Raw genomic sequence first — 16172 nt, forward strand, 5'->3', positions numbered from 1 at the left:
AGAGAGACAATCGCACAGAAGTGCCACCACTGCAAAGAGCTGACAGCGAGGACTAGAAAAGCTTGGGATCTCCAATTAAAACTTACGATGCTGGAGAAATCCCTCCGACCTGCTTCTGATCCTGAGCTCAGGACCCCTCCCTGCCAGCACTCACCCGCGGCTGCGTCAGACATGGGATCCTCTTCAAAAACAGCTGCAAAGGACCCAGTCCCACAGAAAGCCACAAAAAAGTGGTCTCACTCCTCCTTGCCTCAGCGAGAATCTCCTCAGAATAGGCAATCTCCGACCGCCAAATCTGCCCCGGTACCATCGGCACCCAGAGCCACTGACCGAGAGGCATCGGGACCGTCTGGCACTGGGATGGCCCGAGGAGCAAAAGAACCCCCGCGGCCTAGCTCTAAGGCAGGCTACCTTGGCACCAAACAGCGCAATGGCGTCATTTGCTGCACCAATACAGTGCAGCAAGTCTACGGCACTGGCAGCAATCACAATGATTTCTAATCAAAGCCTGCCTCCTTCGTCGGCACTGAGCTTCTCCATACCGCAGCAGTTTATTAGCCAGGCAGACCTCTTCATCACGTCCACTCCAGGAACGCCTCTCTTTGGTACTGACGGTACCCCAGCTAGGCCAGGGCCAAGCCTGACTAATACCCCTGATGGCTCAGCCCCATCTCTCTCCAGCGATGATGAGGCGGAAGTGGGGGCAGGAATGTGCACCCCTTGCCCAAACCTAGACCCTCATGACACCAGCCCATAGCGTGGCATCCTCCGCAATGGGTGGCCCCTCCTGTGGTCCTCCCACCAAACTGGCCATATTGGGACTCATGGGTATTATACAGAACCCAGAACATGCAGCCCTCCAACCCATCCAGGTCTAGAACACCAAGATCACAGCGCTCACCTTCCCCTTCTGCCCCAACCTCCCCAGAAGCTCACGAGGAGGAAGCAGAAGCAATTGAAGAGCCTCCACAGGGTGGCACTGTCCCACCCACCCACATCACCTCTTCGTATCTTGATGAAACAATAATGCCTCCTCCTCCCACATCAGGCGATGACTTCCAGGAATTATTTAAACAAGTGGCTGACTCTCTCAACATTTCCTTGGTAGAGCTGCCAGAGACACAGCATAAGCTGATGGATATTCTCCTTTCATCTCCTGCCAAGATTGCACTATCCATCAATGCTGCCATCATGGACTCGGCAAAAACTGTCTGGCAGATGCCAGCTGCAGCTTCACCTTCTTGTAAAAGATCAGACAAGAAGTACTATGTCCCAGCTAAGGGAGCCAAGTTTTTGTTCAAACAATGCACCCCTAATTCATTAGTGATGGAGGCAGTTAATCAAAGGGGAAAGCAACATCTGGCTAAGACCACCCCTTATGATAAAGATTGGAAATGCCTAGCCCTCTTTGGCAGGAAGGCCTATTCCTCGGCAACCCTCCAGTTTCGCATAGCAAACTATTCTGCATTACTGACCAAGTGCACACACAACATTTTTGCACAAATTACAACTTTTATTGAACATCTTCCAACAGATAAAAAAGAACAATATAAATCTACCATAATAGAAGGGCTCCCTCATTGCCAGAATGGCCTTACAGGCTTCCTTGGACTCCGCTGACATGCTGGCCCGCTCCATTGCCACATGCATAGTCACGCAGAGGGCGTGCTGGCTCCACCTTCCAGGCTTCCCCAAGTTCAGGTGACAGTAGAGGACTTACCTTTCAAAGGTCAAAAACTGTTCGTGGAAGGCAGCCTTACACACTTTCAGGGATTCCTGTGCCACATTGAAAACCCTAGGAATATATGCCCCTGGGAACAAAAAGAAACAGGGCAGATTTTATACTCAGTGCTTCCTCACTACCCCGTATACCCAACCTCAGAGTCGTTATAACCAGCGCCACAAACAACATCAGATGAGACGCCGACAAGCCCCAGAGCAGTCAGCAATGTCTCAACCATCCACTTCCAGACAAGCATTTTGAAGTGTTGGTCAAGGGCACAAGAGCCCCACCACTACCACAGTCACTCATAACCTCCTGCCCATTTGGGGACTATCTAACACCCTTCTACCTGGTCTGGGCAACTATTACATCAGACAAGTGTGTTCCGGAAATTATCCGCAAGGGCTATTCTGTCTTTTACCTCTATCCCGCCTACCTACCCCCTTCCCCGTCCCTCTTCAGGGACCCATCTCACAACCATCTGTTACAGCAGGGAGTAAACTACCTCCTACAACTAGGTGCTGTAGAACCCGTACCTGCCAAGGACAGGGGGAGCGGGTTTTATTTACGGTACTTTCTCACCCAGAAGAAAACAGGTGGATGGAGGCCCATCTTGGACTTGCACAAGTTAAACAAGTTTGTCAGAACACAGCGCTTCAAGATAACCCTAGCAACCATAATCCCGGCATTGGAGAAAGGAGATTAGCCCTCGACCTACAAGACACCTATTTCCACATCACTATTCATCCGGCACACAGAAGGTTCCTCCGATTCATGCTCGGGAACCTCCACTACCAGTACTGAGTGCTCCCATTTGGATTATCCACAGCTCCACGGGTATTCTCCAAAATCCTCGTCATCGTCGAGCACCCCTTCGCAGACAGGGTGTGATATTTCCCTACCTACACAACTGCCTCCTAAAAGCTTGCATGTACCAGGCTGCAGTCAACGCCCTTCACATCACTACTACTCTGTATACAAAATGAGGGTTACATATCAACTTTCAGAAACAGAGGGTCCTGTGGTGCCACAGGACCCTCTGTTGCTTTTTACAGATTCAGACTAACACGGCTACCCCTCTGATAACTTTCAGAAATGCACCCTAATTCCAACCCAACAGTTGGACTTTATGGGGCAGACCTAGACTGCACCACGGCATCGGCATGACTGCCTCGACAACACTTTGTTACCTTAACGAACCTCATTACAGTGATAAAAAACAGCCCACAAACGTCCGCCAGAATGTGCCTACAACTCCTAGGGCACATGTCCTCCACCACGTTTGTTGTAAAGCATGCCAGGCTTCGTATGAGGTGACTACAAACTTGGCTTTGTACTGGCTATACTCCCCACAAGCACTCCATCCACAGATGACTGACAATGCCCAGCGGGGTAAAAGACTCACTCACGTGGTGGACTAAACAAATACACGTACAGATGTTCCGTTCCAATGACCCACCCCATCGGTAACGATCACCACAGGCGCCGCCCTCGTGGGATGGGGAGCACACTTGTCCAAGAATACCATCCAGGGCTGGTGGTCCCTTGCAGAATCCACCCTACACATAAATCTATTGGAATTCAGGGCGGTTCGCAATGCATGCCACCACTTTCTGCCACTGATATGCATCAAGACTGTCCAGATCCTCATGGACAACTTGGCCACTATGTTCTACATAAATCGCCAAGGTGGATCCCGATCTTACCTACTCTGCACAGAAGCAGTTCATCTCTGGGAATGGTGCATCTCCAACAACATAGATCTCATTGCAGCCTACTTACTGGGAAGCCAGAATGTCACAGCAGATGACCTAAGCAGAAACTTTTTACAAATGCACAAATGGGAACTGGACCCAGGAATCCTGAAAACTGTCTTTCTCCAATGGGGTTTTCCCTCAGTAGACCTTTTTGTAATGTATCACAATGCCAAATGCCCACAATACTGCTCCCGGGCAGGACTTGGACACAGTTCCCTGGGGGACACCTTCCTCATGAAATGGGAAGCCCCCTTGATGTATGCCTTCCCCCCAACTCCACTACTGAGCCACGTACTCAAGATCCAGGACAAATCCAGAATAATTCTAATTGCACCAAGATGGCCCAGACAAATGTGGTTCCCATACCTGAATGAGATGGCCGCAAGACTGCCACAGACCCTTCCCCTTGTGCCTCCCTTGCTGACACAGGATGCCTCCGCCACCCCAACATTCTGATTCTCCATCCCAAGGCATGGCTAATCCATGGATGATGAACCTAGAGTCATGCTGTTCCAGGGAAGTACAGGATATCTAACCGAACAGCCGACGACTCACTACACAGAAAACATACGCGCACAAGTGGAAATGCTTTTCCATGTGGTGCAGAGACATACAAGTTACCCCACAGTCAGCACCACTACCCACAATACTCGAATACATGCTGATGCTCAAAAAATCTGGCCTTTCCATTAGTTCACTCAGAGTGCCCCTATCTGCCATTACCACTTATCACTCTAAGGTAGATGGACTCACTGTCTTTGCCCACCCTCTAACTAAACGCTTTCTCAAAGGCATGCAGAATACTTATCCTGCTCTGAGAGACCCAACTCCTATGTGGGACCTCAACTTTGTTCTCTGTACTCCTATGGGCAAACCCTTCGAGCCACTTGAGCTACTTGCTCACTGTTACACTTATCCATGAAGGTCGCCTTCCTAGTGGCAATCACATCGGCAAGGAAGGTGGGAGAACTGGGTGCCCTAATGGTAAACCCACCCTATACCATATTCCTCATGGACAAGGTAATCTTGCGTCCACATCCAAAATTTATACCCAAGGTTGCCGCCTCCTTTCATCTCAACCAACCTATCTGCTTACCTGTATTCTTCCCAAAGCCGCATGCCAACAGCAGGGAAACATCCCTTCACACGCTGGATGTTCGTAGAGTGCTTGCGTTCTATATAGAAAGAACAAAGACATTCAGAAAATCATCCCGATTATTTGTATCCACAACAGAACGTTCCCAACGCCAAACCATTTCCAAACAGCGACTCTTGAAATGGATCTCTGACTGTATCTGATTCTATCAAAAACAGGATCTGGAACCTCCTTCCGGACTTCACACGCACTCTACCAGAGCTATATCCACATCAGTAGCTTTTCTCAAAGACGTACCTATCATTGACATTTGTAAAGCAGCTACCTGGGCATCAGCCCACACATTTACCAAACATTACGCCTTAGAGCAACATTCAGCTGCTGATGCTCACTTTGGACGATCGGTGCTATCCACCGTGCAGTCAGTAACTCCGAAGCCCCTCCCCTGCAAAGAGGGGCACTGCTCTACAGTCACCTAAAGTGGAGCCCCCACAAGGACACTCCTCAAAGAAGGTTACTCACGTTGTGCAATAACTGAGGTTCTTAGAGATGGTTGTCCCTGTGGGTGCTCCACTACCCTCCCTCCTCCCCTCTGCTTCGGAGTTTCTCTTCGATCCTCGGGGGTAGAGAAGGAACGGGGGAGGGGGACGGTTGGTTGCACGTGCCAGGTAGCCACTTGGAGTGGCAAACCGGGGCACTGCTACTGCAAATCTCTGACTAGAAGCGCAGGGGCTCACGAACACCTAAAGTGGAGCACCCACAGGGACAACCATCTCGAAGAACCTCAGTTACTGCACAAGGTGAGTAACCACCTCCTCTCTCCCAGATGCCCAGAGAGAAGGGAGAGTGCCTAGGTCAAGCAGCCAGTTGGGATACTGTATATAGTAAAGGAAACCCCATGCGTTCCCATTCTGCCCATCTGAACACTCTTAGTTCCCCTGTTGTGCCACATGAAGTTTTGGCACGTCTGTTGGTGCTGTGACAAGACCATCGAGAAACGGTCCAGCCAGAGGAGTGACTAGCATGGCTCTGACAGCAGCCTTCGGTCAGCCAAAGGTGGTTTGCGTTTAAAGTGAGAATTCGGTGGATCAGCTGCTTTTCTGTTTTTATAGCCTTGTCATAGAAATTTCTGTCCGTTCCAGCTGAGGAATAAGGAGAGACGGACACAGCTAATCAAGCAAGGAGCCCCGGGAGGGGCGATCCTTTTATTTCAATTGCAATTGGGTTCGAGCTCATAAGTCAGCAAGAACAAAGAAAACACGTACACCAAAGCATTATATGCAGTTGACTATGATAATCTATTGCTTTATGATTGGCGAAAATTTGCTATCATTACCATACATAATTAGCAAGCTACATGTATCTGCCCCTCTTATGACCCCTTATTGTTCATCTACTTGCCTCCTCCTCCTTGCTTATTTTGCAAACCAAGCAGTTAGCTATCTACAGGACGCAGGCACAGTCAGGTCCATTGTCTCCAGGTTTGGAGTTCGGCTACATTTCCTCTCGACGGAACTTCCTGAGTTAAGACATAGCTGTGCTGTATATCTTCCATGTGTACGTGACAAATTTGCCCCCTGGCAGTTATGTAGAATAATTTTATATCCGTCTGTTGCACCAGCAACTGGAACAGCTGTGAATTAGCCTAAAGGCAGCTCCTGTCAGGGGTGGCTCTTCTGGTCAGCAATGCACGTCTGTCTCCTGGGGTGCGAATTGAACAGGGCTGTCTCTCCCAGACAGGGCCGCCAGCCAAACATCTTGGCCAAGAAGCTGGAGTCTGCAGCACTGAGCAGCTCTCCCTCCCCAGCACGCATGCTGCCTCTTCTGGGCATCTTACCGAGCCCTGAGGAAAGCGGCTTTTTCTGTTGAGTTTTGTGTTTAGCACTGGGGACAAGGGAAGCAAACTGGGCTCTGTTCCACCTCCTCCACATGTGGATCCACTTCTCTCTGGGTTTTGTCAGTGATTCGTCTTTTACCCTGGAAACCTGTGACTCCTGAGTCCCTTGGTGCACAGGGCGTGTTATTGATTCAGCTCTGGAGAGAAAGTGTGTGTGTGGGGGGGGGGGGGGTTAATTTTTTTTTTTTTTTTTAAGCATTTTTGAAAAGGTAAACTGAAGCCTTCTTCTGCATAGATTTGGCCTGTTTTTTTGTTTTTCACCAACTGCTTCTAAAAAATAAACTGAAAATTGTTTTTGAATGGGCCAGGGAAAGCCACTCAGCTGATGCAATGGCCCCCTCGCCTGCTGTCGCTTCCAGGCCTGTTCACTGCTTATCGAACCTGTTCCTCTGTCTCTGCAGTGACTGTCTCCTTCCACTGCCCAGTTGCTCTTACTGTGGAAAAACGCTTCCTGAATACCCGAGCTGAACTCTTGATTAGAGGAGGAGGGCAGCGTGGTCTGGTGGCTAGGGCGCTAGAGACTGGGGTCCTATTCCTGGCTCTGCAACTGACCTGCGGGGTGACAGCCAAGGGCAAGTCACTTCACCTTCCTGTGTCTCCATTTCCCCATTTGTAAAATGGGGGGAGGATACTGGTGTTTCAAAGAAGAGTTTAGTATAATAATCCAAGTGATTTGCTTCTGGTTCTCTCGTCTTCAGATGGGAACGTAGAGACTTGCAAACTGCTGTCTTACTTTTCTACACTATATGCACGGCAGGATCAAGGCAATTTAGGGTCCCAGGCACCCCACAGCAGGGGTCCCCTAGTACTCCACTCTGCAGCCCCACCCCCATGCCCTGACTTTGCCCCCACCTGGAATAGCAGCAGCAGGAAGGACCCCTTCCCTCCAGACTCCTTTCCCTCCCAGAGTGGCGGGGTGGTGATATGGTGCCCTTTGATGCCCCCCAGGAGCAGCAGAAGGGGCACCCTCCCCTGGTGAATAGCAAGGGTGGCAGAAGGGGTTCCCTTTCACTCTGGACAGGCTGGGGTGGTGGTAGTAAGGGGGAAAGAGAGTCTCTAGCAAGGGGGTGTATTTGCTGCGTAGGGCAGGCTGGGTCCTCTGCACTGTTTACCTTCTGCCACACACACAGCCCTTTGCTGTGATAGGGTGGGTGAGGTCCTTAGAACAGTGGGTTGTGGAGCTAACACCCCACTGAGAGGCACAGGACATTTCACCCCTTTCAGAGCTATTGTTTCAGGCTCTTTGCAGACCCAGGCAGGCAGGTCATGTTTTCATGCTGTTCTTCACAGCCTGCAAGAAACTTGCTTTTTATAGTGGAAGCTTAGATTCAGGCCTCATTGCATGACTTTTCCAGGAGCTGGGGCCTGAGGCGTGGGCCTGTGCTTATGATTTAATGCAGCAGTCTCTGTTTGGTGTCCGGGCTGCTTACTTCTCCTTTAATTAGTATTGATTTTTATTTGACTACCTATAGCAGGGGCGGACAAACTTTTTTGCCTGAGGGCCGCATCCAGTTTCCAAAATTGTATGGAGGGCCGCCCGGGACTCCTGCCCCATCCAACCCCCTCCCCCTCCATTCCCTGTCCCCTGACTGCCCCCCGCCGCCCCATCCAACCCCCCCTCTCCTTCCTGACTGCCCCCTGGGGACCCTTGCCCCCATTCAACCCCCCTGTTCCCCGCTCTCTGACCGCCCCGATCCCTATCCACACCCACGCCCCCTGACCACCACCCCGAACTCCCCTGCTCTCTATCCAAACCCCCCCTGCTCCCTGCGCCCTTACCGCGCTGCCTGGAGCACCGGTGGCTGGCGGTGCTACAGCTGTGCCGCCCAGAGCAGCAGGACAGGCAGCCGTGCAGCCCGGCTGGAGCCACCCACATCACCGCAGCAGCACCGCTGCAGTGAGCTGAGGCTGCGGGGGAGGGGGAACAACGGGGAGGGGCCGGGGGCTAGCCTCCCGAGGCAGGAGCTCAGGGGTCGGGCAGGAGGGTCATGTGGGCCGGATGTGGCCTGCGGGCCATAGTTTGCCCACCTCTGACCTACAGCCTAGTGTGCTCCTCACTCAAAGATCATGGTGTGTGTGTGTATGTGTACACACACCTTTCTCTGGGGAAAATCTAGATCTGAATGTAGGTCCATAAAATGTACCACTTGATCTTTTTCTCCATTGCCTATCCCTGCTTTTATTGATCACTCTGTTCCTTGTTTGTTCACTACTTAGATAGTCGCCACATAGTTTTCATCTATAATTCTTGAATTCAGAATTCCTTTGTTATGTGATATTAACTGTTTTATGGAAATGGAAACATGGTTACCTTACAATGGATACTTTCCCCATTAGCTGAGGCTCCCGGTGGTTGGTATTGCAATTTGCACATTGCAGTGCATGAAACTATGTTGGTGTCACGTCCAGCTTCGTTACAAGTGGAGTTTCGCTGTTGCTGGGTTCGTGAAATGTGTTACTCTGTATAACTGTCCCTTTTTAGACTAAAATAGGGTAATGGCTTCCAGGAACATGCCAAGCAAATCCATTTTTCAAAACTCACACTTGGTGCTCAGAGGCATTTCTTCCAAATGTTCCGATAATAAAACCCTTACTTTATGGCCTAGTGCTTTGCACAGGTTATACATCTGGCTGATTAGCCCATTGACTCCTTGTTCTTCCGTCAAAACAGGACTTCTTTTTATATTGATCAAATAGCTCTTATCACCCATGATTTATTTTCAGTATGTGCGTTCCTCTGATATTCAGGTGCATTTTATCTGGACGGTAGCTTGCTATGGATTTTTTTTGGTTTTCTTTTATCTTTGGTATTGCCATTTGTTCTTCATCTCCCCAGTTACAGCCACAAACATCTCTGCAGAAAGTTCTTTTTCTTCAGTGCACATTCTGTAGCCATCTGCAGCACTGGTGCCATTACCTCCTAAATCTTCTAGCACTCCAGTTTTCTTCGCTAACTTTCCTTTTGCTGTTTTTTAGATCTTTATTTCCTTTGACTCTCTTACACAGCACTGTCACTTCACACCCGTGGCTCCCTTACATTCTTTGGTGACTTGTTGATCTCTACTTTTCAAGCCCTCTTCCACTTCCTATATATTTTTCTCCTCCATTTTTCTACCAGGAATGCAGGTATTTTAAATCTTCCTTGAACAGAAGTTGTTAGTCGCATTCATTACAGGAGAAGGTATATGTCCTAACCAGTCGAAGGAGCCCCAGAGCACAAATATATAGCCCAAATATGGGTGTTTTGCATATTTATTTGTGTAAGACTTTTTTGTTCAGTGGTTTTCTTCATTTTATTTTCAACTGCTTTGTGAAAGTCGCATTGTTCTAAAAGGGCTGCTCATTACTGTAGCCCTTTCTGTGCTGGAGATTTGGGGCGAAATACTGAACCACTTGGGTGTGTTTGACACGCAGTATTGGAACCACCTCTGGAATAAAAGGCACCAAGGGCTTACTTCACTAGGAACGCACATTGAGGTTAGCTGTATTGCTGTAACTTAACTCTCTTTTCCCTAGTGAAGACAGTTTTATACCTTCTAGGGTGTACATCACGTTAGCTAACCTGAATGTATATTCCTAGTGTACACGTACCCAAACCAGAATGCCTATTAAGTGTCCGTTCATCTTCGAGTGATTGCTCATGTCCATTCCAATAGGTGTGTGCGCGCACTGCGTGCACAATCGTCGGAAGGTTTTACCCTAGCAGTACCTGTCGGGGCGGCTTTGAAGCCCCCTGGAGTGGCGCCTTTATGGTGGTGTATATAGGTCCCTGCCGACCCACTGCCTGCTCAGTTCCTTCTTACCACCAGTGACGGTTGTTGGAGCAACTAGTCTCTTGCTTTGCAAGTGTTTCCTAGCGTTTTTCCGTGTATATAGTTATTACTTTTCACTAGATCGTGAGTTAGTTTTATTAGTTAGTACGTTTATGTTGGGGGGGGTTCCCCCTGTGATATTTCCCCGTCACCGGGGCATGCTGCGGCCCCAGGGGTTTAAGCCATGCGAGCGGTATGGTAAGCCTATGCCCAAAGGGGATCCACATGCTGCTTGTCTGAAGTGCATAGGAGAGGGTGTGACGAACTGGGACTGCTCTTAATGTTTCCTCTGAATACTGTAGGGGTGCCTCAGTTTCCCCTATGCATTTAAGTCTCTAGGTGGTGGGATAAGGGGGTGTAATTGTTGCAGAGCAAAGGGCCAGTGTACATAAATGGCCGACACTCTGTCTCCTGGGAACTGATGGCCTGGGCCCTTCCCCTCTGCAAGGTGTGATAGCTAAAGGTGTTGGAGAACAAAGGAATCAGGTGACCTCCTGGCCCGGGAAAGGGACAAAGCCCAGAGGAGGAGGGGCTGGAGAGAGAGTCAGTTTGGAGCTGGCTGGGGACGTGAAGTGAAGTGCAGATGTGGTTGTCTGGCTCACTGACCCCCAAAATGGACCCAGCGGAGGGGTCCTGTTCTCTATACCTACAAGCTCTGTTTTGGACCGTGTTCCTGTCATCTAATAAACCTCTGTTTTACTGGCTGGCTAAGAGTCACATCTGACTGTGAAGTTGGGGTGCAGGACCCTGTGGCTTCCCCAGGACCCCGGCTGGGCGGACTCGCTGTGGGAAGTGCACGCAGGGGCAGAGGAGGCTGAATGCTCCAAGGTCAGACCCAGGAAGGTGGAAGCCATGTGAGCTTCTTGCCCTGAAGAGTCTGCTCACAGAGAGGAGACTTCACCAGAGTCCTGACTGGCTTCGTAGGGAGCAGTTCCAGAGCATCGCCCCGGGGACTCCGTGACAGAGGGCCATTTGCAAGACAAGTGCACCGTTTGCAGAGGATTCAAGCCCAGAACTGAGAGAGAGAGAGAGAGACTATCACCTCAACTCCTCTTAATGAAGTCCGCGCTTTGGCCCCAACCGGCTCAAGAGTCTGCACTGACAGCCTCAGTGTCTAGCGCACTGGCCTCTGTGCGGGACACCTCGGCACCGAGGAAGGACTCACATAAGGAGCATCGACGCTGCTCCCCCGCGTGGAAGGTTGGCTCATTGGTGCAGCACCATTCACAATCCCCGGTGCTGCACAAGAAGGCGGCGGCGGAGTGAGGCCTCTCCCCTGCCAAGAATAGTAGGCAGGACTCCAGCGTGGTGCGTCCCATGTGGCCCTCCCCACGCTTCCGGACTCATCACGCAGGATCACGGCAGACTGCAAACCCCCAATCTGGAGTCCCTCCACCTCATGGCTTGGAAACTCCATGGCTGAACCCGCTTGAACTGCAGTGTTTGGATTCTGTTAGGGAAGTTCTGTTGGGAAGCAGGAAACCCTCCACTCGCACGATGTACCTGGCAAAGTGCTTCTCCATTTGGTCCCTACAGAAAAGTACGCCTTCTTCCCTCTTCCTCCCCCCACCCGCAGCAAGTCTCTATTCCCCTTGTGCTAGACGACCTCATATACCTGAAGCAACAGGGGCTGGCTATATCTTCTATTAAGGTGCACCTGGCAGCCATCTCTGCCTTCCACCTGGGTGTGGGGGGCAGGTCAGTCTTTGGCAATCCCATGGTGGGCCGGTTCCTTGAGGGCTTAAATAGACTTTATCCCCAGGTGAGGCAGGCTGTTCCCGAGTGGGACCTTAACCTGGTTCTTTCCAGACTTATGGGCCCCCTTTCGAGCCACTGGCGACCTGCCCTTATCCTACCTCTCCTGGAAAGTGGCTTTTCTGGTGGCCATAACCTCGGCCAGAAGGGTCTCCGAGCTCAGAGCACTTACTTCTGAGCCCCCCTACATGGTCTTTTACAAAGACGAGGATGAAAGGGCTCCCCGTCTCAACCCAGCATATTTAGTCATGGATCACGTCCTGCATCAGAACGTGCTACGACCTAGCTAAAATTCCAGCCCCACCGTTAACAGCGCACTCCACAAGAGCGCAGGCGCCATCCACCGCATTCCTTGCGCAGGTCCCTATCCAAGACATATGCAAGGCAGCAACGTGGTCTTCCATCCACACCTTTGTTGCACTATGCCATCACGCAACAGACGAAGGACGATGCGGCCTTTGGCAGGGCAGTACTGCAATCAGCAACTTGGTGAACTCTGACACCTTCTCTGTCGAAATTGCTAGGGAGTCACCTATTGGAATGGACATGAGCAATCACTCGAAAAAGAAAAGAGTTACCCGTCTTTTGTAACTGTTGTTCTTCGAGATGTTTTGCTCATGTCCATTCCAAATCCTGCCTGCCTCCCCTCTGTCGGAGTATTCCGGCAAGAATGAACTGAGCAGGCAGTGGGTCGGCAGGGACCTATATAAAGGTGCCACTCCAGGGGGCTCCACAGCCGACCCGACGGGTACCGCTGGGGTAAAACCTTCCGACGATCATGCACGCGACGCGCGCACGGACCTATTGGAATGGACATGAGCAATCACTCAAAGAACAGTTACGAAAGGTAGGTAACCGTCTTTTCTTTGGGGAACTCTTCTGTGAGTCTTATGGCTTATCTAAAATCTCCCCCTTGGGCACTATAGTACCCTGTTGAGATGCTGTTAGGGCCAGGGGAAGAGAGGCTGGCAGCATGGTTGACTTTACCAGACTAACTTTTCTTCTGTCCACCACAACCAGGCTGGATACTTTTTGGTTTTGCTTTTAGCTGACTAGCTTGCCCCCTGCTCTTGCATTAATGCATGGATATTACATTGGGTTCAAACATGTACAGTCCAGGAAAGGCTGCCAGAAGTTAATCTCTTGCCTCATGCTTGGACTTTAGATTGACTGACCCAGGTGATGTGGGGGAAGCTTCAGCTGAATGATTTTGTTACTGACTGCTCAGGTGTAAAGAGGTCACTGTACTCAGGACACAGAGGAAGAGCAGGACCATCTCATTCTCACTCCTCTGCAGATCCTGTTACATTTAACCCTTGGGGTTGGCGGTTGGGCCTCCCTGGTGTGATGGCCACCAGAGGGCACCACTTCACGGACTCCGCCAGCCTTCAGCGCTGGGCTGAACCTCCTGGGCGTAACGTTTTCTTATTGTCTTTCAGCTGGATGAAGCCGTAGCGGCCGCTCATCTGGATAAACTGTGCGTGAAGCTGACGAAACTGAGTGACAAGCAGGCCAAGTACCTGGGATTGCCGAAAGAAGGGCCCTTCAAGCCAGACCACTACAGATACTGAGCAGCAAGCGCTACCCAAAGAACAATGTGCAGGGATAAAAATCTTCCAAAGCTCTGGGCCGTGTGCTGGGATTCTGAGAACAGGTCGTTCCCCTTCCCCCTCTCACCACACACCCACACTCTTAAACAGGCATAGAAACTCTCTAGTAAAGGCATCATCCTCTCATTGAACCAGTTGCTTAGCTAATGCATTAGTTGAGCAGATCCCATACACACCCGTATTGCCTTGTAATGTGAGGGGGGCTGGGTTCGGAGTTCTAAAACACTGCTAGTAACCTACAGTCTGGATATGGGAACAGGCTTAACCAATAATAGTGAGGGTTAAGCAGTGACTTGTACCAGAGACGGTCCCCTGGTTCTGTGCAGTAGTTCATGAAAGCTGGATGGATGAGACGAATACCCGGTGGGCCCTGGGGCATTCCACAGCACGCTGTGTCCCCTGAGGTTAGCGTGACGCTTCTTGGTTCGCTTACCCTGGGAGCAGCCTAGCTACTTAATCAAAGATGTTAGTCTGGGAGTCGATTTCCTGGGTCTAGTCCAGCTGCCTCCATCCCTCTATATTCAGCCTCCCTCGTAATTCTAGAGGGGCGTGGGTGACTCAGCAGCCTTTTCATTTGTGATATGATTGGCTCCAAAAGGCTGTCGAAGGGGTGGGTGGAGGGGAGGATATTTGGTTCTCTGAAACCACCAGTAGTGTGCTCCTGCCCTGACTTGGTTTTGTGAAGTGGTGAGGTCTGCTGTATCTTGTGCCTGTCATGGTGTCTTAAAGCGCTTTTATTAAAAACCCACAACTGTGATCTGATATCGTTCTGGTCCATGCGCCGCGGGAGGGAGAGGTCTCTGTTTCTGTGCCATGGCTGTGTCTGTTTTCACTGCCTCATGCAGCCCTCACAACCCACTCTCACTCCTGTGTCAGTGCGCATCTGCAGGTACTCTTGTTAGCTCTTCATCATAACTAACTCGCACCATTCACGGTACAGGCCACAGCACGGTGGCTGGGCCGGAGCTGCTGCTCCTGGCTGTAAATCCTTCAGCACTGCTGCCCTTAACCCCATGTGTAGTGGGGTGGACACCCGCTCCTGCCCTGAAGGGCTTGAAATCCGCCCTGGGAGAGGGCTGAGACTGCGAGAGGGCTGCTGCTAGGAAAGCAGCAAGCCTCGGCTGATTGGGGAAACAGCCATAGCTGCGGCCACGTCCCAATCAGGCCACAGCTGGCCGGTATAAAAAGGCTGGGAGCCAGGAGCTCAGCAGTCTCTCTCTGCGTTCAGAGAGAGAAGGACCTGGCTGCAGGGTGTGTAACCAAGTGCCTAGAGTGGAGCAGGGCTGGGGAAAAGGCCAAGGGAGCCGGGGAGTTCCAGCCTAGGAAAGCCCCAGGCTGCAGGTCTAGGGTAAGGCCAAAGGGGCACTTTGGTTGCAGGAGACAGCCCATGGGTAGGCATAGGCAGCAGGTCCAAACCCCTTTGCCTGTGATGAGTGGCTGATACTGCAGTCTGCCCTAGTGAACAGGGGCTAGATGGAGACTGGGCAGTAGCCAAGACTAAGGCGAAGTGGGGATAGTGGGTGGGGGTTCCCCTGGGAGGGGGAGACCCAAAGCTGTGAGGGGTTATTGCCAGGGGGCAACACCCCAGATAACAGGGCACCGGGTCCGGGAGGGACACGGGGGCCAAGCGGTAGCAGGGCACTGGCCTGCAGAGGGCGCTCCAACGGCTGGAGAGCTAATTCCCAGAGATGACCAGCAGGAGGTGCCGCAGGGGTGAGTCCTGTATGCTTACACCATGCATCTGCCCAGAAGACGTATAAATCTGGAGAACGAGACCTGCTCGCTCACTGTTGGCCAAGGTAAGCCTTTCTATAGCAGTGGTTCTCAAACTAGGGCCGCTGCTCGTTCAGGGAAAGCCTCGGGTGGGCCGAGCCGGTTTGTTTACCTGCCGTGTCCCCAGGTTTGTCCGATCGCCGCTCCCACTGGCCAATGGGGTCTGCAGAAAGTGGCGCAGGCTGAGGGACGTGCTGGCCGCCCTTCCTACAGCCCCCATTGGCCAGTGGGAGCGGCAAACCACGGCCGGTGGGAGCGGCGATCGGCCAAACCTGCGGACACGGCAGGTAAACAAACCAGCCCGGCCCGCCAGGGGCTTTCCCTGAACAAGCGGCGGCCCAAGTTTCAGAACCACTGTTCTATAGAACACTCATGGTTTGGCTCCGGGACCTGACGCGTAGTCCTGTTGTAGGAAAGGCTGTGTGCTTCTACTGATTCACAGGGTAGCCGGAGATGAGAAGATAACAAATAACGTTTAATCTTCTCATTACGAGTGCTCGGTGCTCCCAGTTCGTGCTTCATTGTGACTGTTCCACATTTATATTCCTATACCGTATATATAACATATTCCTTTCCTAAATACAAGGATAGGAAGGTAGAGCCTAAATAAACCGTAACAAACCAAGCTCAACATGCTAGGGTTATCTGCTCTTAAAATCACTGACTCCTAGCTCACGAAGGTGCAGGAGAGAGAAACCTACAGCAGCCCTCCAGCACAGTGCCTTCTTAGGGAAGGAATATCCACCACA

General features: G+C 51.3%; 1 protein-coding gene across 1 annotated transcript in view; it reads left to right on the forward strand.

Moving 5' to 3' along the window:
- The window catches only part of AHCY (adenosylhomocysteinase), a 59053-nt gene extending 44646 nt beyond the window's left edge, over positions 1-14407 (forward strand). The window contains exon 10 of the mRNA XM_026656841.1: positions 13480-14407. Within this exon, the coding sequence (XP_026512626.1) occupies positions 13480-13611 (132 nt within the window). The 3' untranslated portion in view covers positions 13612-14407. The remainder of the gene's footprint in view (positions 1-13479) is intronic.
- The last annotated feature ends 1765 nt before the right edge of the window (positions 14408-16172 follow it).

Source organism: Terrapene carolina, unplaced genomic scaffold, assembly GCF_002925995.2.
Source record: "Terrapene carolina triunguis isolate 2854851 unplaced genomic scaffold, T_m_triunguis-2.0 Scaffold233, whole genome shotgun sequence".
NCBI lineage: Eukaryota > Metazoa > Chordata > Testudines > Emydidae > Terrapene > Terrapene triunguis.